This window comes from Bubalus bubalis, chromosome 12 (genome assembly GCF_019923935.1).
Source record: "Bubalus bubalis isolate 160015118507 breed Murrah chromosome 12, NDDB_SH_1, whole genome shotgun sequence".
Classification (NCBI taxonomy): Eukaryota; Metazoa; Chordata; class Mammalia; order Artiodactyla; family Bovidae; genus Bubalus; species Bubalus bubalis.
The window spans coordinates 28,493,752-28,515,913 of NC_059168.1; the positions used below are offsets into that span (position 1 = coordinate 28,493,752).

At 48.1% G+C, this 22,162-nt stretch overlaps 1 protein-coding gene and 1 non-coding gene across 3 annotated transcripts in view; both read left to right on the plus strand.

The window, feature by feature from the left end:
* The first annotated feature begins 170 nt into the window (after positions 1-170).
* Positions 171-22,162, plus strand: part of RHOQ (ras homolog family member Q) — a 39,570-nt gene continuing 17,578 nt past the window's right edge. For both annotated transcript variants that reach the window (XM_025260972.3, XM_044925882.2), the window contains exons 1-2: positions 171-467; positions 1,029-1,087. In XM_025260972.3, the coding sequence (XP_025116757.1) occupies positions 326-467; positions 1,029-1,087 (201 nt within the window). In that variant the 5' untranslated portion in view covers positions 171-325. The remainder of the gene's footprint in view (positions 468-1,028; positions 1,088-22,162) is intronic.
* Positions 4,545-4,617, plus strand: TRNAG-UCC. Its single transcript has one exon. It is a non-coding gene; the product is annotated as a tRNA-Gly (tRNA).

Below are 22,162 nucleotides of genomic sequence, written 5' to 3' on the forward strand. Positions count from 1 at the left end.
CGGGGCCGGCCAGTCTTATGATCCAGTGGATCCTCCTGGGGAGGCCGGGCCGGGGAGAGGGCGCGGGCGCCGAACGGCGGGGGCAGCGGGCGGGCGCGGCGACCGGGGCCCGGGCGGGGATCCGGGCAGCGACCGAGGCGGCGGCAGCGCCCCGGGCCCGTAGCCCCCTCCCCTTGGGCGGGGGGAGCCGCTGCATGGGGCCGGGGGGTCGGCCCTGCTGCGCTGAGCGGCGGCGGCGGCGGACCCCCCAGGCGGGCTGGGGCTAAGCCCGGGGCCGGGGCGGGGGCTCCGGGGGGACCATGCCCGGAGGCCGGCCGGCCGCAGCATGGCTCACGGGCCCGGCGCGCTGATGCTCAAGTGCGTGGTGGTCGGTGACGGGGCGGTGGGCAAGACGTGCCTACTCATGAGCTATGCCAACGACGCCTTCCCGGAGGAGTACGTGCCCACCGTCTTCGACCACTACGCAGGTAAGCTTCGGAAGTGCTGACTAAGGGGCAGCTCCCCAGGCCGGGAACTTTGGAGCAACTTTGGATGAGCCCCCTCGCCGCCTCCCCTGCGCGCGCTCCCCGCCCCTCCCCCGCCGCGCCCTCCACTGGGCGCCCGGCCCCACCCCCAGGCTATCCCTCGGGCAGCCCCCTTGCCAGCTGAACCTACTCCTCTTCCCACCCCGCCCCCCCAATCCTGGAGCCCAGTCCCGCGTCCCGCGTCGGGGCTCCCGGCACTTCCCAACCCCCTCGGTGCTCCGGGCCGACCTCCTTGACCTTCCTACAGTCGCCTTCCCAACAGTCTCAAACCCCGAGGGGGAAACGTGGCTACGGGACTCGGGAGAAGGGAGTGGGCAGCTGGGGGCCACTTCATCCCAGCCTCACCCCCACTTCACTGTGAGCCTGGGAAAAGGGGTGGCATCTCCCTGGGAGCTCCCGCCTGCGAGCGCTGGTTTGGGAGGGGAGGGTCCTGGTGGGGAACAGAATTGCCCCAGAGTCTAGGTAATTGAGCTTCTCTCCCCGCCCCCACTTCTGCCCTTGCAGTCAGCGTCACCGTGGGGGGCAAGCAGTACCTCCTGGGACTCTATGACACAGCGGGACAGGTGAGTGTCTTGGCCTGGCCAACACCCCCTTCCTTTCCCCAATTTAGGATGATCGCGAAGAGCCTTTAGAAACTGAGGTGTCTAGGAGCGAGGGTGTGTCTGCGAGGGTCCCTCTGGATCGAGTATTTCTTTGAGTCAGCACATTGGGAAAAAGATAAAACCTCAGCAACAAAGGCAGACCAGCCCACCCCATGTGAACCCCTGGGCTGAAAGTTTTTGCCTGTGTGTGCCTCCTGTGTGGTGCCTGGTGTGTGGGTCCCAACTCCTGTTGCAAAGTGGCAGCAGCCAATCCTGAAGCGCCCTTATTTTTAGTTGCCGATGACCAGGTCTCCCCTCACAGCCTTTGTCTGGTCCCTCATTGGTGAGTGGTCTGCCTGCCCGAGGAGCCTGATTGGTGGGAAATGGCATCATCTAATATGATGGGAAGGCATTTGGTCCTGGTTATGTTTATTACAACATCATTGCACTCTGGGACTCAAGTCCCTGGAAACGTAATTTGTGGTGTTACTGAGGACCACAGGGAAAAAAAGAAAAGAAACAACAACCATCCAGCCACTCCCTGGGGCAGGGAGAGGAAGGAAGGGTTAGGAGTTCAGCCTGAACCTTGGAGGAAGAGCTTTTGTTGTTGTTGTTCCCTAGGAAGGCCAGGTGACTTTGTCTGGGTTTTCTTTGGTAGAGATCACTGTGCAGAAAGAAAATGCACCCTCCTCCTGTCAGTCTCTAACCATTATTGACAAATTAGAGGTGGCTTCTGAAGGATTGACATCTCCTTTCTGACTCTGTCCCAGCTCCACCCTTTTCCCAAACCCACTTTTGCTGTGGGCCCAAGATATGTGATGAAGTTTTGCAAAATCCAGCCCTGGGATTAGACCTGAAAATTCAGATGGAAGTTTCTGCGTGTCATCCTGACTTGAGTTCTTCAGGACGTGTGGGCGGTTGAGGGCCTTAGAGAGAGTCTGTAGGGAATGCCCAACAGCGCAGCTTCCTTATGCCTAAGATGGGGCGTAAAAAATTCAGACCATTCCCCTGGGCGTATATTGTATGCTAGATGCTTAGTGTTGAGTCTGGCACATACTTGGTCAATAAAGAGGAGGTTTTCTTTGTAACTCATCTAGATCTGGGTTTCAGAATTGTAGTATCAGGTTAGATTCTGGAAAAGGTCTTCTCGGGGGGGCACCTCAATGTGACCTCTGGTTTCTGTACTGTGAAGTTAGTGGAGCCTCTGAGAGAGACTGTTAGAATAGACTCTATAGAGTAGTCTCAAAAGAGAGACTGTTGGCAGAGAGAGGTGCCTAAGGCCACCCCCTCTCACCAAACTGACCCAGGTCAGTATAATCGGTTCTTTTTAGATTTTTTTTTTTTTAATGTGGACGATTTTTGAAGTCTTTATTGAATTTGTTACAGTATTGCTCTGTTTTATATTTTGGTTTTTTGCCTGGAGGCATATGGGGTCTTAGCTCCTGATCAGAGATAGAACCTGCACTCCCTGCATTGGAAGGCAAAGTCTTAACCTCTATACCACCGGGAAAGTCCCAGTATAACCAGTTCTTAGCTTTCCAGGGCCGCTTTTCATTACCTGCCTTGTAGCTACTCCTTCTGTCATGGACGGCAAGAGGCAGAACCCATTCAATCAAATAAGACCAATGTTTAAGCAGTACAGCTGGTAAACAACAGGTTGAAATTATTGGTTGAAAGGAGAGAGGTTTTTAAGGATTGTCTCTAATTTTAACTTCTCTCACTAGTACCTCTTCCCTTTTCTTTGTTACTTGTCACCATGACTGTTTTTTGACCACAAGCCCTGTTCAACAGGACGTGTATATGTTAGAGCTGTTCTGTGCACATTCAAATGTGACTAATATTTGCTGACTTTCTTCTATCGTACATATCAGGCCAGGGTCATCCACATGAAAATATTATATCATCTTCTCCACTAAACAACCCCATGAGATAGGTAATCCACTATCTTTGCAGATGAGGAAAGGGGCCTAAAGAAGCTAGGTCGCTGATCTAAGGTCACACAGCTGCTGAAGGGTGTTGCTGGGGTTAGGACATGGGTCTGAATCTGCCCTAGTTAGAGGTGGTTATATACACAGGAAGCCATGGGAGGTGCTGAGATACCACCTGGGTTGATTGGGTTGCTTGTATGTCTCTAGACATGGTCCCTGGAATCTTCACAGCTATTCTCTGTGTGGGGGTTATATGCCAGTCCTGTAGAGGAAAGAACCCAGGTCCAAAGAATCGACTGCTCTGTCCAGTGGAGATTGTAAGCTGTATACCTAGTGGGATAACCTATTAGTGATTAAAGTTTACTTTTTTAACCCATCGGTGGATCACCTATTTTGTTGACCAAGAGGTGGACTAGGCCCCCTTGGTGTTTCTCCCAGTGTCTAAGACTTTTCTTGGCAATAGTTCATCTTTCAGCATCCAAGCGTTTATTACTAATAAGCAGTCTTAGCGACATAATCCTCAATGAGATTAAATGAGTGCCCACTTTGTACCTGTGTGTGTCTGTGCTCAGGCTCTTCAGTCATATCCCACTCTTTGCAACTCTATGGTACCTAGCCCTGCACTAAGCACATGGGGGCTACAAAGAATAAATTTAAGAGAGGGCATGGCCAATGACAGCATAAGTGAAAGTGTTTGAATTAGATGCCATGTGTGTTATATAGGAGGTACTTGTGTTATACTTGGACATTAAGGCCTCATGCCTTTATGAATTGATATCAGGTTAATCTTACAATAATAATAGTGATCAAGAAACACATATACATATATAGAGAAATTTTAAAGTCTAATGGGCACCAGAAAAAAATCCATGGGCTTTGGAACCAAATTAGCGTGGGCCCAGATCTCTACTTGGCTGAACTGTTCTTGTGATTCTTACCACATTATTAACCTTCTTTGTGATCTAGTAAGAATGTAGATAATTAAAATCTGCACTGCAGTATTGTAGGCCAACTTAAATTGTTTAATGTGTAGGAAAGCAGCTGACACTATCCTTCATTCATAGTAGTAGATGTGTAATAAATATTTGGAGAAATTACAGTGCTCCACTGTGGGCAGTTTTGTGGGGTGAAGGGGTCGCAGGTGGGAGAGGGCAGCGTGTTATACTTGGAGTTGATAGAAATTCCACTAGGATGCCAGATCCTAGAGCCTTTTGAGTGGAGCCATGGTGCCAACTTTGTCCTTCAGAATTCCCACAGTCCCCATCACATGTACCCCATGGGTACATGGACACAGTTGAATGCTCCCTTCCCTAAATGCCCTGTTGTGTCAGATGGTTTTCCTTTCTCGATCAGAACCTACATCCCCAATGATAGAACTCTTAGCAAAATGAAGAGTTCAGTGTAGAATGTGAGAACCAAGTGGGATATGTAGGTTTCAGTTGATGCTACTTTAGGAGGTAGGTTGGAATGGGGAAGGAACTCAGCACTTTCAGATGTTCACTTGGGGTACTTCCCTGGTGGTTCAGTGGTTTGGATTCTGCACTTCCAATGCAGGGGGCCCAGGTTTGATCCCTGGTTGAGGAACTAAGATCCTACCTGAGGCCAGAAAAAAATATAAAAAGTTTTGAAAAATAAAGTACGCTGTTCACTTGTATACTTGGGTGCTCTCTGTATTTGAGTCATAGCAACAGCACCTTCCCCGGGTTGGTTGGGACTTCTAGTCTGGGCACCTACTCTTGGGTTCCCTCTTAAAAAAAAATTATTAATTTTTATTTTTTAGCTGCCCTGTTTGGCATGTGGGATCTTGGTTCTCCAACCAGGGATCGAACCTAAGCCCTCTGCATTGGCAGCGTGGAGTCCTAACCACTGGAACACCAGGGAAGTCCCATTGGGTCCCCTCTTTGACCCCAGTCGAGTTCAAAGCCATGTAACAATTGCCCAATTTATATATTAAAGAACATATTAGAACAATTCAAGAGGTGGCTGTAGCAGATGACCTCTTGCCTTCCAGAGCAGGCAGTTTCCCCCTTCACCTCTGCTGCTGGCGGAGAGAGAGAGAACGTGAGTGTGATGGGCAGTGTTAGTCTGGTCACGCGCTGTGCCTGGGCACATCCCTCAATACCACCAGTGTTAGGCCAAAGGGAAGCCCCCCTCTCTGGGCCAAGACCCTGGGTGGCCCAGGAGCAGGCCCAATATTTTACTGCCAAGCTTTTCAGAGTGGAAGTTGAGGACACTCCCTCCTCCTCCCTGGGGCCTGCTGGAGGGTCTGGCTTCTGGCCTGGGCCTCTGCAGTGCTTCTCCTTTCTTGCCCAGCTTTCAGGGCTCTGAGGTCGGCTCTGCAGCCCCTCTGTCTGCTCACAGAGAGGCTAGAGGGTGAGATTTTCCCCTCCTGCCTCTGTACAGGGAGCTTGGGGGAAGTGGAAAGGGCTCTGGCAGATGAGCTGGTGAGAGCTGCCTGGCAAGCTGCTCTCCAGCACCCGGCTGATCTCTTAATCCTTGGCAGGAAGGCAGAACTTGATACCTTGAAGAGGGAAGGACAGACGCCCAGTTTATCCCAGGTCCCGGAATACCCACACTCAAGAGAGTGTGTGTTGGGGCTGAGTTTGGGTTCCCGAGAGTTCCAGATTTAGTCACTGCCTCAGTGCGTACACATCCATATGTGTGCTTTGGGGTGTACTGTTGCTATATGTGTTAACTTGAACACACACAAGTTCAAGGATGCATACAGGAGAGCTATAAATACCTTAGCTCAGGTGTCCCCGGGGGTTGGATCAGGGACAGGCGAGGTCTGTTTCTTACTTGTAATCCAGCAGCTGTGGCTCCCTTGCAAGCCCTCTGGGTGCCCAGGAAAGCACTTCCCTTCCAGAAGGGAATCTCCAGGGCCTGCAGCCTGGGAATGCCCCGCCTTCTGAAATGCCCCGCCTTCAGTGTTTCCTTGGGCAGCACCCAAGAGCCCAGGGTCACGGGAAGGGGGAGGGGAAAGCCCAGGGAATCGCCACTCATGGAACAGCTCCTGCCTTCAGGCCAGCATCCTCAAGAAACCTTCCGAGGTGGACTCTTCCCTGCTGAGGGAGTTGAGGGAGTGGGCTTGTGAAAACCAGACCCAGAGAAAGGTTTTCCTTAGTTTGGAGGAGTCTGCGGGGAAGATCAGTGGGACTCAGGAAGTGCCTACTCTCGTCACCAGGCCTCCAGGTCCCTGTACCCCCTCACTCGTCCTGAGGGGCCAGGGAGCAGAGTTTGAGAGGAGCGGCAGTGTCCCTTTCAGACATCAGCCGCAACAGGTGAGATGCTGGCACTGAGCACCCTGGTTTCCCTTAGTAACCTACTGTACATTTGTCATCTCTGCATTTTGCTAACCTTTTTAGAAGCTATTTATATCTCTAGCCTGCACTGCATCATAGGGAATGCTGGTTTCCACCTCCGCCTGGGGAAGGTGGATGGCCTTTTTTGGCTCCAAAGCCTTTGCGGTGGCCAGAGGTCCTGTGTCCCCTGGCTTGGGACTCTGATACGGGTTTGGGATGTGGTCCTCTGATCCATCTGGCTTCACTTCTGTCATGATTCTCTTGAAGTTTGGTGACATTTACGCTCTGGGAACCAAAGCTCCGCAGCAGGTGTATCAGGAACGGTGTTACAGGTGTGCCCAGATAGCATCCGCTCGGCTCTGGGGGGGCGGGGCAGTGTGCAGCCTCCAGGGAGATGAGCAGATGCGTTCCTTTCTCTGTGTGCCAGGATGTGAAAAAGGTGGGAAGCACTGCTTTAAAGCTCAGGGGTCAGAGGCCTTATGGGGAGCTGGGTGTTTGCGGTTTTGTTGTGGAATTAGGGGTTTCAAGAGATGAGCCCTAATGGTATTAAAACAACACAAAACAGAGCCACTCTCCATGGGGCTATCAGTTTCTAGCAATGACACATGTGTTGGCAGCAGCTGGTACTACTGAGAGGCCTCAGATACAGAATAGCAATATACAAGGAGGAGGAAAGACAGGCTGTTACAAAGAAACTAAGCCCAAGACCACACATGTCTTTAAAATTTGTGCACCTCAGCTGAATTTCTTTTCAGTCAGAGGGCTTGGTTTTGCCCTAATTTGGCATGCTTGGGTCAAGGAGCAGCATTCCTTGCCCTCAGCAGTTTGCTGTTCCTCTTTTAGTTTCTGGCAGACGGCTGCTTTGCACGAGGAAGCGAGGGGAGACCCAGCCAGGGAGGCTGCGCACGGTGGCAGGCTGGCCATGGCAGGCTGGCCGTGGCGAGCCGTCAGAGCCCTTCCCCGGGTCTCCCAGCCCTCCTGAGTTCAGTCTTTCCAGATCCGCTGCCTGCAGGTCTGGCTCCATTCCCTCTAAGCTCTGTGAGGACAGGCAACTGTATTTCTTTTTCTCCACCTTGTTTCCAGCTCGTAGCCCTGTGTCTGGTGCGTGGTAAGCCTCCAATGAATATTTCTTAAATTGAGTTGATTCCCATTTGGCTGTCAACCCATTTCTGCTAAAAGGTTAACCAAAGACTAGGGTTATTGCTCTTAAATAAGAGCTTCTGGCATACCCCCTTTCTTGGGAAAAAAAGCTTTTTAAATTTAGTAGGAGTCTCTTAAGTTTCAAAGGAGTGACAGGCATGTAGGTAAGCAGCAGGCCAACAGTGTTATCCCCTCTTTCGGACCCTGGGGCCCTTTAGTATCACCTGTGGGCCCATCCCCAATGCCATCTCAAGCATCTTTCCTGTGGCTTCGCAGTCTCAAATCCCCTGGGGAGGAGGCAGCTTGGCAGTAAATGTATGGGTATTGAATTGTCTGGAACATCTTTGAATCCCACTCCTCCTCTCTCTGTGAGAGCGTCAGGCAGCCCAGCTTCTTCCCTCCCTATAAAGTGGGGAGATAATGGCCACCTTGCAGGGTTCCATCAGGGTTAGAGATGGTCCCAAATGGCCTGGCACTCAGTCTGTGACGATGGTCCAGGCCAGCTTTGGGGGTTTCACCCCGGTTCAGTTCAGCTGATGTTGATTCAGGGCTGGCTCTGTGTGTCAGTCTTCTGGGGGAGGAGAAAAGGGGGATCAGATGGCATAAAGGTCCACCTATGCAATAGGGAACACTCCACGTGTGAAACCAAGTGCCACATGGCCCCAGCTGAGAGGAGGTGGTCCAGACGAGCTTTTGGAAGTTGCTGGCTTGCAGGAAGAGATAGAAGGTGGCACAGTAGGCTGGTTACAATGGTGGGCCCCCACATTGGACTGCCAGGATCCACTTCTCAACAAGGGTCTTGACCTCTCAAAACCTCAGTTTCCTTATCTGTAAAATGGGGATTATTAAATCAGAGCTTTCCAGATCCCAAGTAAGGGATTTTTCTCAGCCTCAAGGCAGCTGGGTGGGGCCTAGGATGGACAGCCCTGGGCTCAGGTTGTCCCTTCCAGCTCAATCAGCCTGACCTCAGTCACTTACCCCAGGGCCCCTCTACCCCACCCACTGTGTGCTGAACACATATCTCTTTTCTCTCCTGTGGAGTGAAAGCTTGAGAAGCAATGGATTAAAGGAGGTCACACAGGCAGAGGTGCATGGAGAACTGATATTCTGGATAGAAATGGTATTCTTACAGGGTACAAAACATGTTTCATGTCATGCCTCCGTGAGGCCTCTCACCTGCTCTGTGAGTGAAGAAAGCCGGTTGCCACTGTCTCCTGTGCAGGGTCAGGGAAGTTAAGTAACTTGTTCATACCACAACAGCTGATAAAAGGCAAAACGAAGGTTGCGGGCCAGACCGCCCAACTCCAAGGCCTGGGTTCTTCATGTTAAATCGCTCACGTGAATCAGCTCGACAGTGTTATATGTCTCCTCTACATCATGTACACTCCGTTGCGATTTCATTTAACAGTGTATTCCAGGCCTGTTGCTTTTCTGGTTGGAAGAGTGGGTGGGATGGTATCTATAGTTGGGACACCAGGGGCTGCTACTGAAATGGCCCTTAAGGAGACCCCCGCCGCACCCCCACCTGGGAGATTAAGGGCGTTTTCTCCATGTGCTCATTAACTTCCATTCTTGCTGAAAGAGGCCGTGCCCTGCGTGGTAGTGGAGGCTGCACTGCCAGTGAGGCTGTGGAAGAAGCTTCGTGCCGGTGCCTGTGTTGCCTCTTCCCGGGAAGGAGGACTGGGCTGTGCTTGGGCCCCTTCGTGTTGCCACCCCCGCTCGCCTGCCAGCCCTGGCTTGACTGGAGTACGTGTGCGGCGGCAACTGGGCAGGGCCGTGACAGCCAGCAAATGGCAGGTGTCTTTTCCATCCCATAGGGGCTGCCCCAGGCTTTTCTTTTCTCCCTTTAGGGGTTTTCTTATTTAGGTAAAAATTGCTGTTTTCAACCTGTTTGTCCCTCTTCCATCGGGTATGCCCTGGATGTGCTCCCTCTGCCACCCGCGCCTCATTTTGCCTGCCTTCCTGAGTATCCCGTTGGCACCACCTCAGCTCCCACATCCCACAGCCTGGGCTGCATCCCTCCACTGAGGCTGCCAGGACTGGAGGAAAACCTCATTCACTCAGTCAGCAACATTCCTTGAGCACCAGTCTGGGCCACCGGTACCTGTGCCAGGGGCGGGGCTTACAAGACAGGTCAGGCCCTGCCGCTAGAAGCTCACAGTTCAGCACAAGGGGCAAGGGAGTGGTGCCTGTTCATCAGGGGGCGCAGAGGGGGCTGGGTTCTGTCCTTCCCAAGCAATGAACTGCTCCTAAGAGCTAAGCTGCCTAGGATTCTCCAGGTCGATTTTAGGTGAAGAAAGTGCCAGGGTGGATTCTTACATGTACTCAATGCTCAGCAAGGGTTTGAATTACTACGTGCGTGCATGCCAAGTTGCTTCAGTCGTGTCCGACTCTTTGCAACCCTAGGGACTATAGCCACCAGGCTCCTCTGTCCGTGGGATTCTCCAGGCAAGAATACTGGAGTGGGTTGCCACACCCTCCTCCAGGGGATCTTTCTGACCCAGGGATCAAACCCGAATCTCTTACGTCTCCTGCGTTGGCAGGTGGGTTCTTTATCGCTAGCGCCACTTGGGAACGCCTTGAATTAAACTACACTGATTCTCAAATGTGGTCCTCGAGCCAACATGTGTCTCCTGGGAATTTGTTTAGGCATCCAGACTCTTAGGCTTCAACCCAGACCTCCTGAATCAGAAAATCCGGGACAACTCTGGTATAACAGGCCCTCCAGGTGATTCGGATACAACTGAAGTATCAGAGCCACCGTTAATGAATAACTGTGAACCTCATGTATCTCCTCATAGCAAGCCACCTCCTCTCCCCCAACACATGTGTATACACACATACATACACACACGTGCTGTATACCTGCTCTACTTACACACTGTCTCCAGAGTGTAGTACATAGCTTATTCATCTTTTAACCCCTATCCATCCAAACACGCCTACACACACCCTCATCTCTAGTTCTTTACATGCGGTTGGGACGCTCTGTATATGTTGGAATGAATTGAATCATTCAGGCAGTGGTGCCGCCTTCCTCACTTGTCTGGTGGAGATGGGGCCGAGGCAGTATCAGCAGCAGAAAACGGAAGCAGAACTTCCTAAGCTGCCCTTGGCTCCAGTGGTCTGCTGTCTGGCCCAGGGTGTGGACACAGTAGGCTCCATGAGTATACGTTGATGAAACCCAGGTGTCAAGCCATGTTCTCCCCTGTACTGTAAGCAGCCAGACAGATTTGAGGCTCAGGCCCTGCTGTGTTCACCGTAGCTGAGGTTAGCACTCTGGGAGGTGACAGGCCCGCCCCTGAGGACAATGCTGGTTTGGTTTGTGCTAAATTAGTTACAGAGCAACAGGTAGGCATGACATCCTTTTGTGTTGAAACTCCCCAGGCAGGTCACTGGGACAGGCCATTACTCAGACACTCTTCTCAGCTGTAATTACTTTTCGGGCTGACCATGGCTGTCTATGTAAGTGTCCTCCTCCTCCATTCCCCCTCCCTTCCCCCACTTTTGAATTCCTCCTTCATTCCTTTCTTTCTTCCTTCTTTTTTTCTCTCTTGCGCTTTCTTTTTTTCAAAACTTGTTCCAGTGTAGAAAGACCATCGTCTTTCAAATGAGCTAATGGTTGGGATTATAAATGAGTTGGCTCAAGTGTGCCCCCTGTAAGAGCTGCCACTGAGGGAAAGCATTTAATTCTTATTGTCCAGCTTGATTAAAATTCCATTTACCCCAGCTTAATTTTCAAAGAGCTGTCCTTCCCAGTTAGCTGATTAAGGGTTCCTAATTAAGGTGTTTCTCGTGGCCTCCCTGGCCCTGGAGGAATGGGGAAGGGCTGGAAGTGAGAGGGTTTCTTGCAGTCTCTAGACAGGGGCCTTGTCCAGCAGGAGGGAATTTCTGGGCTTTATCCAGTCTGCAGAAAGTGAGAAGATCCTTCTGAGTCCCAGGCATCCCATGAGCTCCTCCTCTGAGGCTCCAGCCCTCTTAAGGATTGAACTCCTTCTTTGAATTTCAGCTGAGAAAATCATCTATAGGCTGTAGTCTAGCATTTCATTTTATTCTTGTGTAAATCTTTGCTCAGCCCCCAGATTGTAAGCCCTGGGAATAGGGGAGGAGCAGCCTGCAAGTGGCACATACACTCAGCACAGCTCACAACCAGGTGTGTGTTGGATTTAGGGGATTATCAGAAAGATAATCATGGAAAGTACTTTTCCCATGACTTTACATCTCCTCCATCAGCTCATTTTAAAGGGGATTCTGACCTGTCTGGATGTTATTGAAGTTCTTTAAAATCAGGTTATAGGAGGTCATTGTAAGGTGTCCACTGAAGCACAGTAAAACTCATTTCTTAACTCATGGATGCCATTAGCAGAAAGGCTTCCAGGCCTATTTGGATAAAATACAAGACACGATGTGTGCTGTTCTCCAGCAAGTCTGGATCTCTAGGATCCCTTAAGTGTGTTTTATGTTAGGTGTCCCTCTGTTAAAAGCAGGAGGTTGGTGGGGAACCCACACATCCTGCTGCTGGGTCAGGCATTGTGGAAGCATCAGTCTAGGGAAGCTGGTATTATGAACAAAGCGATTCCTCAAAGTTTCCCGTGGGCCAGACTACTCAATGTATAAGTTTACTCCTCTTTCCTTTTTAAAAGTTGAGGTATTATTCATATTCAGCAGGTTCTATATATTCACAAAGTTGAATCACCACTATTTAATTCCAGAACACATTCTCATCATTCCCCAAAGAAACCCTGTACCTACTAATACTCTCCATCCTCCTCTCCCCCTAGCTTTTAGCAACCACTAATCTGCTTTTTGTCCCTGCGGATTTGCCTGTTCTGGCCATTTCATACAAGTGGAATCATACAATATGTAACCCTTGTGTCTGGTTTCTTTCCCTTAGCATCATGTTCTTAAAGTTCACTCATGTTGTGGAGTATACCCGTACTTCATTTCTTTTTGTGGCTGAATAACCCTTGCCTGTCCTTTTTATTCGTTTATGTCAGTCTTCATTACATGAACATTCTGCCTGAACCCCGGAAACCACTTTCTGAAGTCCTGCTGGTCACGTACTTCTGGTGCAGTCTTCACCCCAGACTGCAGAAGGGGTCGGGGCTGGTCGCCCTCTACTCTCAGTGTTCCAGTTCTCCTGCTGCCTGTGTTCATAATCCTCCCCCACCTCCCACCATCCACACCCTTAGGTACATGAGTATCTGTTAAATATAGGTGACATGAGGAACACAAAGATCCATCCTCTGTAGGAGCTTAGAGTCTATTGCAAAGAGAAGATGTATACTATGAAAGTGAAAGTCGCTCAGTCGTGTCCCATTCTTTGTGACCCCATGGACTATGCAGTCCATGGAATTCTCCAGGCCAGAATACTGGAGTGGGTAGCCTTTCCCTTCTCCAGGGGATCTTCCCAACCAAGGGATGGAACCCAGGTCTTGCACATTGCAGGTGGATTCTTTACCACCTGAGCCACCAGGGAAGTCCATATGACAAATGAAAGCAGAAAATGGGATGTGCCAAGAAAAGGTAGGAGTGTGAGGAGTGTCATAGAGGTGCCTGGCTGCCATGCTGCTTGCCTGGAGCCTCCCAGAGAGCTCAGACCTCAGTGGGGCCATTGAGACTTAGAAACCTGATTTCACTGAGGCATTCACACATCAGGTCCATGGGTCTGATTTGTGTTAATTCATACAGATCCAGATACAAACAAGGCTGTGGAGGGATTAACTTACCATGTGGTCTCATTGGAAAAATGGACACAAGCCATAAACCAGTAGCTCACAAGGAAGAAAAGCCAATAGCCAATGGACACACAATATGCAGAGATATGAAAATAAAAACTTTTTTTCACTTATCAAATTGAACATGAGAAAAATTGATATTCAGAAGTCAGGGAAGAGGATGCTTTATGTACTGAACTGTATCAGTTCAGTAAAAACTGATACAGTCCATTTGGAAGTTAATTTGGCAAAGATAGTTACATTTTCAATGATCCATTTCTATGAATTTATGCCAGGGAAACATTCAGTGTACACAAAGATTTACATAAAATGATGTTATTCATAGTGATACTTATAACAGTGATAAATATAAACACATTAATGCATAGTAAAAAGGGATTTGTTAAATGATAGCATAGTGTGTATTAGAGTAATCACAGCCATTAAAAACTGCTTTCAGCAGATATTTAAAGATATATGAAAAGGCTGGTGGTATTTTAAGTGTGAAAAAGCAGGAATCAAAACTGTAGCATGATTACAACTTTGAAAAACATACATATGTATAATGTGTAAGAAAAAAATTGATACAAAATTGTCAAAATGTTAATCTGTTGGCTCTAGGTAGTGATGGTGAATATTTTTAGAAATTTACTTCTTTATACTTTATTCTGTTTTCCTTCAATTTACAAAAAAAGGTTGCTTTGTTTTATTGAAGTTATATATACAAATGGCTTAAGTTTTAAAGAGTCAACAGTTCTATAAGATCCTGTTATGGAAAAACAAAAGATTCCTCTCCACTTCTCTGTAGAAAAGTCCTTCCACTCCCTCAAGGCAAGCACTTTCAATTCTTAGCAGTTTATTTTGGTAAAAGAAATCCTCTGTTGCCTTCACACTGTGAATGATGAGGCTTTAGCTCTCTTTCAGAGTATCTTCCACGTCCCATCCACCCATCCCCAGGAGCAATACGGTCATTTTCATTTGATTATTGACCCATCATTATATCCTTACTGCTGTGTTAGCACAGCTGAGCCATGTAATGTACTATAATTACTTTTCCTTCTTTGTGCTACTTTTTGTTTCCCTGGAATTACTAATTATTTTGCTTCTGCCCTTGCTAAGTTTTCGTTGTATGTCTCATCCTGAACTTGCCTTTCCAGGCATTACAGTGTATCAAGTCTTCTGTCCGTGTCTTCTTGGAGACTTTTGCCACGAGCCTGCTGTTCTGCTTCAGACTGGGCTGGTTGCCTCTAGCTGCTGCACAGGTGTCGTCCTGGGATTTTCCTTCATCATTATTGGATTCCCTTTGGCTCTATCTTATGTATTACATCCTTATTTTTATTTTTCTTATCTGCATAGTCTAGTTCCTCATTTTGGTAGAGCATCTATTTTATTAGTTTCCTGAGAAAAGGTGCGTTGTAGGCAAATTTTTTGTTGCCTGGGTGTTTGAATGTGTTTTTATTTCCATCATACTTGATTGACATTTTGAAAATAGATTAGAAATCATTTTTTTCTTCAGAACTTTAAAGGCATTGCTCCATTGTCTTCCACTTTCAGTTTCTGCTGTCAGACAGTCTGATCCCAATCTGGATCTGGATTCATTGTCAAGAACCTGGTTTTCCTGTCTGGAGTTTCACACTCATGGTCTTTGGGTTAGGGTCCAGCCAACTGCTGTGAGCCCTTTCACTCCAGAGATTCGTGTCCTTCTGTTCTGAGAAATTTTCCTGGTTTATTTCTTTGATTTCTTCACTTCCAGTTAATCTCTTCTGTTACTCTAGAACTTCCAGGTTTTAGATATTGGAGCTTTGGGGTGGTTCTCTGAAAGTCGCTCAGTTGTGTCTGACTCTTTGTGACCCCATGGACTATACAGTCCATAGAATTCTCCAGGCCAAAATACTGGAGTGGGTAGCCTTTCCCTTCTCCAGGGGATCTTCCCAACCCAGGGATCGAACCCAGGTTTCCCGCGTTGCAAGTGGATTCTTTACCAGCTGAGCCACAATTGTCTTATATTTGCCCTTTCTGTGTCTTTTTGCTCTATTTTGGGAGAGCTCCTCAAGTTTACCCTTACTATTATTTGTTTGTTTAATGTCATTCTAGCAGAACCTTTTCCTGTTCTTTGGATGTGCCTTTCTTTTTTTCTTTAGCATTTTCTAAGTTTGGCTTGGCTTTCTTTTGGTTTGAGTATCTTCTCTAATTTCTCTGAGGGTATATTTTTTTTTGTCTTTTTTAAAAAATTTATTTTAAATAAAGATGAATACTTTTAATGATAAAAGGTACAATTCACAAAGAAGATAGACATCCTAAACCATTAGACACCTTAACAACAAAGAGATAAAGTTACATAAAGCAAACATCAGAAGTCTCTGAGGGTATTAATGATAGGTTTTTGAAATTTTTGTTTTCCCACAGTCTTTTGTTTTAGTCTCTGCCTTTTGTGGCAGTTTCTCAAGTGTCTAATTATATTTATGAGAGTGACACTGGAGAATGTGGAAAGCTCTGTGTATACATGGGCCTGGATGACTCTGGTCCTTACTGAAGGTCTGGGTTTCTCAGCCTAGCACCATTGTATTTTGAGCTGGACAGCTTGTTGTGGGTGCTGTCCTGTGAACTGTAGGATGTTGAGCGCATCCCTATTGTCTTTCCCACCCCAGTCATGATGGTCAAGAATGTCCCAGACACTGCCAAGGGTTCCCTTGGGGCACATCGCCCCTTACTTCCTGTTTCCCCATTTGAGAACCACTGCTGTGGGGCGAGCTGTCTGGGCCTTTTCCCTGGGGAACCTGGTCCTTCCTCTTGCACTGGTCATGTTCCCCAGAAAAGAATCTTCTACTCTGCTGCCTGAGATGGTCCTGCTAGGCTCCACTGTTCTGGCCCGTGTGTTAGGTATGTTCAACAGGGCCCTGTGTCTTCCCACCCAGGGAACCCTCTGTTCTACACTTTCCTGGAAATAAATATCTCTGCCTTTTGTCAGGGTTGGGGAGAACATTTATCATGATAGAGAACGGTATCTGGGGTGTAACTGCTTTACAAGCAGACTGTCAACCCACCCCTTGTTTGTGGCTCCGCTTTCAACCCACTTTCAGAACACACTGTGCGAGCTCCCACACCTTTAAAGGGTTCTGTTGAGCAGAACAAGGTGCTTTATAACTTCCCCTTGTTGTTGGCCCAGGATCCAGGATTTGGCTCCCAGGGTCTGCATATCAGTTCTTACTTGTTCTTTGACTTTCTACCTTCTAAAATGATGTGGCTGTTTAATTTTTCCTGTGGCTTTATGCCTTTTTTTTTTAATTACTATATATGTCAGAGGATTTGGGAAAGATCAAAGATAGATGCATGTGTTCAGTTGGCTAAGATTTAACTGAATTCTTCTCCAATTTGTTTTCATAGTCAGAAAACATACATAAGAAGAGCAAAGCTATAGTGATAGATACCTGTTCAGTGCCTGTTATCCAGTGTACCTTCCCTTAGCATTAAGGGACCGGGGAAAATTAATTCATTAGAAGCTTTCTTGGGATTCAGGCTTTGGAACAAAAGGTGCTAGAGGCTATATGAATTTCATCTGGATCCTGGAACCGTATGGTTAACTGTCCCCTCCATGTGAGAGCTTGGCTTTCTAGTGTCCAGGATCTGTTTGTCCACCAGGTCCAGCATCTTACTGTTGGGCAAGGCTGGATGGGCATGAATATTTCTGATTATGCAATTTCCCCTTTGCTAGGCTCTACTTAGGGTTGGGAAGATCCCCTGGAGAAGGAAACAGCAACCCACTTAAGTATTCTTGCCTGGGAAATCCCATGGACAGAGGAGCCTGGCCGGCTACAGTCCATGGGGTTGCAAAAGAGGCAGATATGACTTAGCAAATAAACAACAAGAGTCTACTTAGTATCTCTATAGATAATGATTTTTAAGTCAACATTTTTTCAGACAGGCTAAAACAGACAGAGGATGAGATGGCTGGATGGCATCACTGACTCGATGGACGTGAGTCTGAGTGAACTCCGGGAGTTGGTGATGGACAGGGAGGCCTGGCGTGCTGCGATTCATGGGGTTGCAAAGAGTCGGACATGACTGGGCGACTGAACTGAACTGAACTGATTAGGTTACAGCTTCCTTTAGTTACATTTTATTCACCTTGATTAGAGTCAGGTGTTTTCAAGCATGTCAGTGATTTCTTAGTAATGTGATCTCTTAGTAATGACCTGTATTGCAGATGACTAATGACGATTATGGTTTCATTTTCATGACTTTAGTTCTCAACATGTAGCTTTATGTCAAACTATTAGGGTGTCCTACTATAGTTCCCCTATATTTATTAACTGCATCCCCAGATACTGACATTGGGAAGCAGGAAGGAGCAATTCCACTTTGAGGATGGGGACAGGGAGGGTCAGGACAGTTTTCTTGGGTGAGGAGGTGATGGGAGCATGTGCGTTTGAGGTTCAGAGGGAAGTTGGGTAGGACAAGGTATTCCATGCAGCCTTCTCTAGTCCTCAGGCAGTAGACACAGCATATGAGTCCCTGTGGCACTTAGCACATGTGTCTCTTTCTGCCTACATCAGCGGGCCTTCTGTGGACCTGTGTATCCCATTTGATCATAACAACAACCTCTGAAGTAGGTGATACTATCTACCCCTCCTCCTGCCTTTGCTTAAATGGATGAGAAAACAGACACACTGAAATGACCTGCATGAGTTACACACACAGCCCAGGAGAGCAATGCTGGACCTCAGACCAGGCCCACAGGCTCCAGATCTGTAAGTCATTATTCTAATTAGTGACTTCCCCTGCTGCCAGGGTCTTACTAGATTGCTTAACTGAGCTAGTGGCTCTCTGAAAGGAGATGTACACTGTTTGATTTTCCAGGAAGCACATAACACAGACTCCGTAAAAGGGCTGACATGTCAGCTTGGATGGGACTCAGCTTAGTGGGTGACTTAGGGCGGTGCTGAAAGCTGGAACCTCACAGACTCCTGGCGATTTGACCAGACTCTAGGGTCCACACCTCTGCAGTTGAAAACTGCCTCCACCCCTACGCTAACTGACCCAAATGCTCCAGCCACGGCCTCACCAGCACTTCACCCACTACCTGGCTGCTGCTCTCTGCCCTAGTTGGGGGGCAGCTCCTGTCCCAGCGCTGCCTTCAAGTGTTTTAGAGGATCTAGGAAAGAGAATGCACATTCGAAACCGCTGGAAATGACTGAGGTTTTTCTTGAAAACTTTGTTATTTCCTCATTTGCTGCTTTTTGATTTTGTTGCTCTGGCTCTTGGTGTGTTTGGCCAGTGTCACATCTTCTTCTAGCCAGATTCTCTGTGGTGGGCAATCCAGCTCCTGGATTGGCTGAGTTTCTGGAAGCACAAAGATACTGGTGCAAATGTCGGTCCAATGAACCTTTTACAGGCAGCAGCTGAAAACTGCCTGTGCTGAGCGCAGGGCTGGGCGGCCACATCAAAGTCCACACGCCTCTTGACTCTTTTTCACTTCTCAAGTCTCGTTAACCATTCTTTTAAAACAGTACTTTTGGGGTCTATTGATTTAGCTATCTTCAGTTATTTCAGTAAAACCTCGAATTTCAGTTCTTGCCTGCCGTGGTAAACATGCACTTAGTCAGCAGCCAAATTTCTCAGCGTGTTTTCCACAGAGTTGATTTTCCCCTCAGTCCTCCTTTTCCTCCAATTTATTCCTTTGCATCAAATCTCCTGAAACTGAACAGAGAATGTGTGCCATCGGGTGGGGTGATAAGTTTGCAGCCACCACACAGGCTCAGTGTCTGTTGTTTAATCTTCCAACAGTTGAGTCCATTTTATAGAAGAAGGAAATGGAAACAGTAAGTAACTTGCCTGAGGCCACATAGCCAGTAAGACTATGATTCAGAGATTTAAAAGGTCTGTGTCTAAAATCTACTGCTTGCTTAGAACAAAAAGGCCATGAGGGTCCTACACTAGTTGATGGAAGAAACTGCCTTCCTGCCTCACTTCTGACCAACTCAACTGTGACTTTGGACAAGTGATGAGTTGCTCTGAGCCACAGTTTCCTCATCAGTATATTGGGAGCCGAAGGTTTGGTGGGCTGGTCGGACTAGTGTGGTAGCAGAAGCAAGGCTGTGCTTGCTGTGCTTTCTCTGCTGTGAAGTGAAATAGGGCTAAAGTAGCGTGGTGCTGCTGCTGCTGCTAAGTCGCTTCAGTCACTCCATAATAAGCCTGGCAAAGAGCTCTGCTGGGAGCCTCCTGCAGAACAAGGGGACCAGAAATGGAGGGAGAAGATGAAGCAGGTTATGCAGAACTGGCAGAGTAGGGGGTGTGAGACGTGCCTGAAGGAGGGTAAGTTGTGCTCCACAACGTGGAAGCGTGTCATGGGGATGAACTCACCTCCTGAGGAGTGGATGTCTTGGGAGTTTCTGCCAGGGACTCTCTTCAGGGGAAGAGTATTTCTGCCATGTGCAAGCACCTCTCTGAATTTCATAGAAATCTGTGTGTGTGTATGTGTGTACACATGTGTGGGGGTGCCCACAAAGACCTGGCTTTGCACACTTGTGAACCCATGTATTTTCCTTAAATTAAGGTGAAATTCACGCAACATAACAGTAATCATTTTTAAGTGTACAATTTAGTGGCACGTAGTACATTTATGGGCTTTGCTGGTGGCTCAGATGGTAAAGAATTTGCCTGCAATGCAGGAGACTCCCATTCAGTCCCCAGGTTGGCCATTCTCTGGAGAAGGGAATGGCCATCCACTCCAGTATTCTTGCCTGTGGAACTCCATGGACGGAGAAGCCTGGCAGCTACAGTCCGTGGGGACGCAGAGTCAGACATCACTAACACTTTCACTTCACTTCTTTTCAGAACATTTACAGTGTTGCGCAACTGCCACCTCCATCAAGGTCCAACGGAAATTGTGTGTACTTCCTAAAGGGTCTGTTCTGTGGCAGTATTTGTGAATGGCATTAGGTCATCCTGATTTTGCCTACCTGCCCGGAAGCCTCCTTCCCTCATCTGCCTGTACCGTGTGTTTGGCCAGGGAGTGTAATTCAAGTATTCAGATTCCAAATATGTTTGCTAATTATGATTTAACTCCTCTGTGTAGCGTGGCTGCCTCGGTGGGCGTGGAGAAAACCAGCGTTTCAGGCTTAATCAGAGGGTAGTTCCTGAGTCTTCTCTTGCTGTTTGTCCCTAGTGTATTAGAAGTCTGTGTGTAAAGGTGTCTGCCAATGACAGACTTTAGTCATCATCAGCCTCTTTCTCTGGAGAAGGCCATGGCACCCCACTCCAGTACTCTTGCCTGGAAATTCCCATGGACAGAGAAGCCTGGTAGGCTGCAGTCCATGGGGTCGCTAAGAATCGGACATGACTGAGTGATTTCACTTTCACTTTTCACTTTCATGCATTGGAGGAGGAAATGGCAACCCACTCCGGTGTTCTTGTCTGGAGAATCCCATGGGTGGCGGAGCCTGGTGGGCTTCCGTCTATGGGGTCACACACAGCTGGACACGACTGAAGTGACTTAGCAGCAGCAGCAGCAGCAGCCTCTTTCTCAGCCTCAAAGGCAAAGAATGTAGGTCTTAGTCCACAGTCAAGAAAAATGTGTTTCCTCTGGATTTGGCCCATCCATAACTCCTAGTTCTGTGTTGGCACCCTTGCCCACAGGAAGCCCAGGTGACCTACATCCACAGTGCCCAAGGATCCTCTGCAACTCAGGTGTTGGAAGGGTAGGAGGGCTGCTCCCCTGGAAGTGCCAGGCCTGCACTGAAATTATCCATGCCCGCATTGAAATAGTTAGCCCTGGGCAAAAACTGGTCCCCTGTGATACAGGGACCACAGCATTGGGCAGAGTCCCTGAACACTCTTCAGGGGCTGCAGAGATGGGGCCAGTTCAGTTCAGTTCAGTCACACAGTCATGTCTGACTCTTTGTGACCTCATGGACTGCAGCACGCCAGGCTTCCCTGTCCATCACCAACTCCTGGAGCTTGTTCAAACTCATGTCCATCCAGTCAGTGATGTCATCCAGCCATCTCATCCTCTGTCATCCCCTTCTCCTCCCACCTTCAATCTTTCCTAGCATCAGGGTCTTTTCCAATGAGTCAGTTCTTCACTTCATGTGGCCAAAGTATTGGAGATGGGGCCAGTGAGTGGTAAATCCTTCCATACTTACTTTGGCCAAGGGGTAAGGAATGAAACTCCATGACTGGCTTAAATCCAACCAAGACTTACTTTAAGCTAAATATGGGGTCATGTGTCTGGATAGAGGAGAGATAGGTCCTGAACTAAACTAGTTTTGGAAAGAAGGAACAAGCAGGAAAAGGATGCTGGGTAGACAGTCAATGATCTCCTTCATCCAGGGTAGAAAAAGTGTCAAGACAATGGAAAAAAGGTGGCAGTGAAAAACAGTAGCAGGAGGTAAAATACTAGAAGAATCGCTCAGTCTGAGGCTTTGCTCCTTAGAGCTCACCTTATTATTTAGGAAGATGGGTTGGACAGGCGGTTGGATTCTTGGCTGAAAGTGGTAACAGCAACTTGAAAAATTCACCTGTTAGTGGAGAATTCAAATGCTTTATCCACTGTCTCCAGTTTTGTGGCTGGTGAAGGAGGTGCAGGCCTCTGTGATCTGGCTGCAATTGGCTCTTCTGACTTCACCTCCCACATGCTATCCTCATTCATTCAGCAAGACTTTAAAAGCAGCTACTATAAACCAGACTTTGAAGAGTCGTCCTCTGCCCTCAGGGAGTCCTGCGAAGGATACAGATTTAAAAGAAAGAAAAGAGGCCATCGATTACAATGTAAGAAATGGGATGACATTGTGTTGCAGAGGGACCTTAATCTGAATTGCGGGTTTGAAGAAAGTTTGTTGGACCAAGAGATTTTTAGACCAAAGTTTGAAAAGTGAGTTGAGGTACCCAGTGAGGAATGTGGAGAGGGGACAACAGACTGGCTGGGCAAGTGACTGACTTACTTTGTGTTTGATGTTGATACTGAGGCCTTCC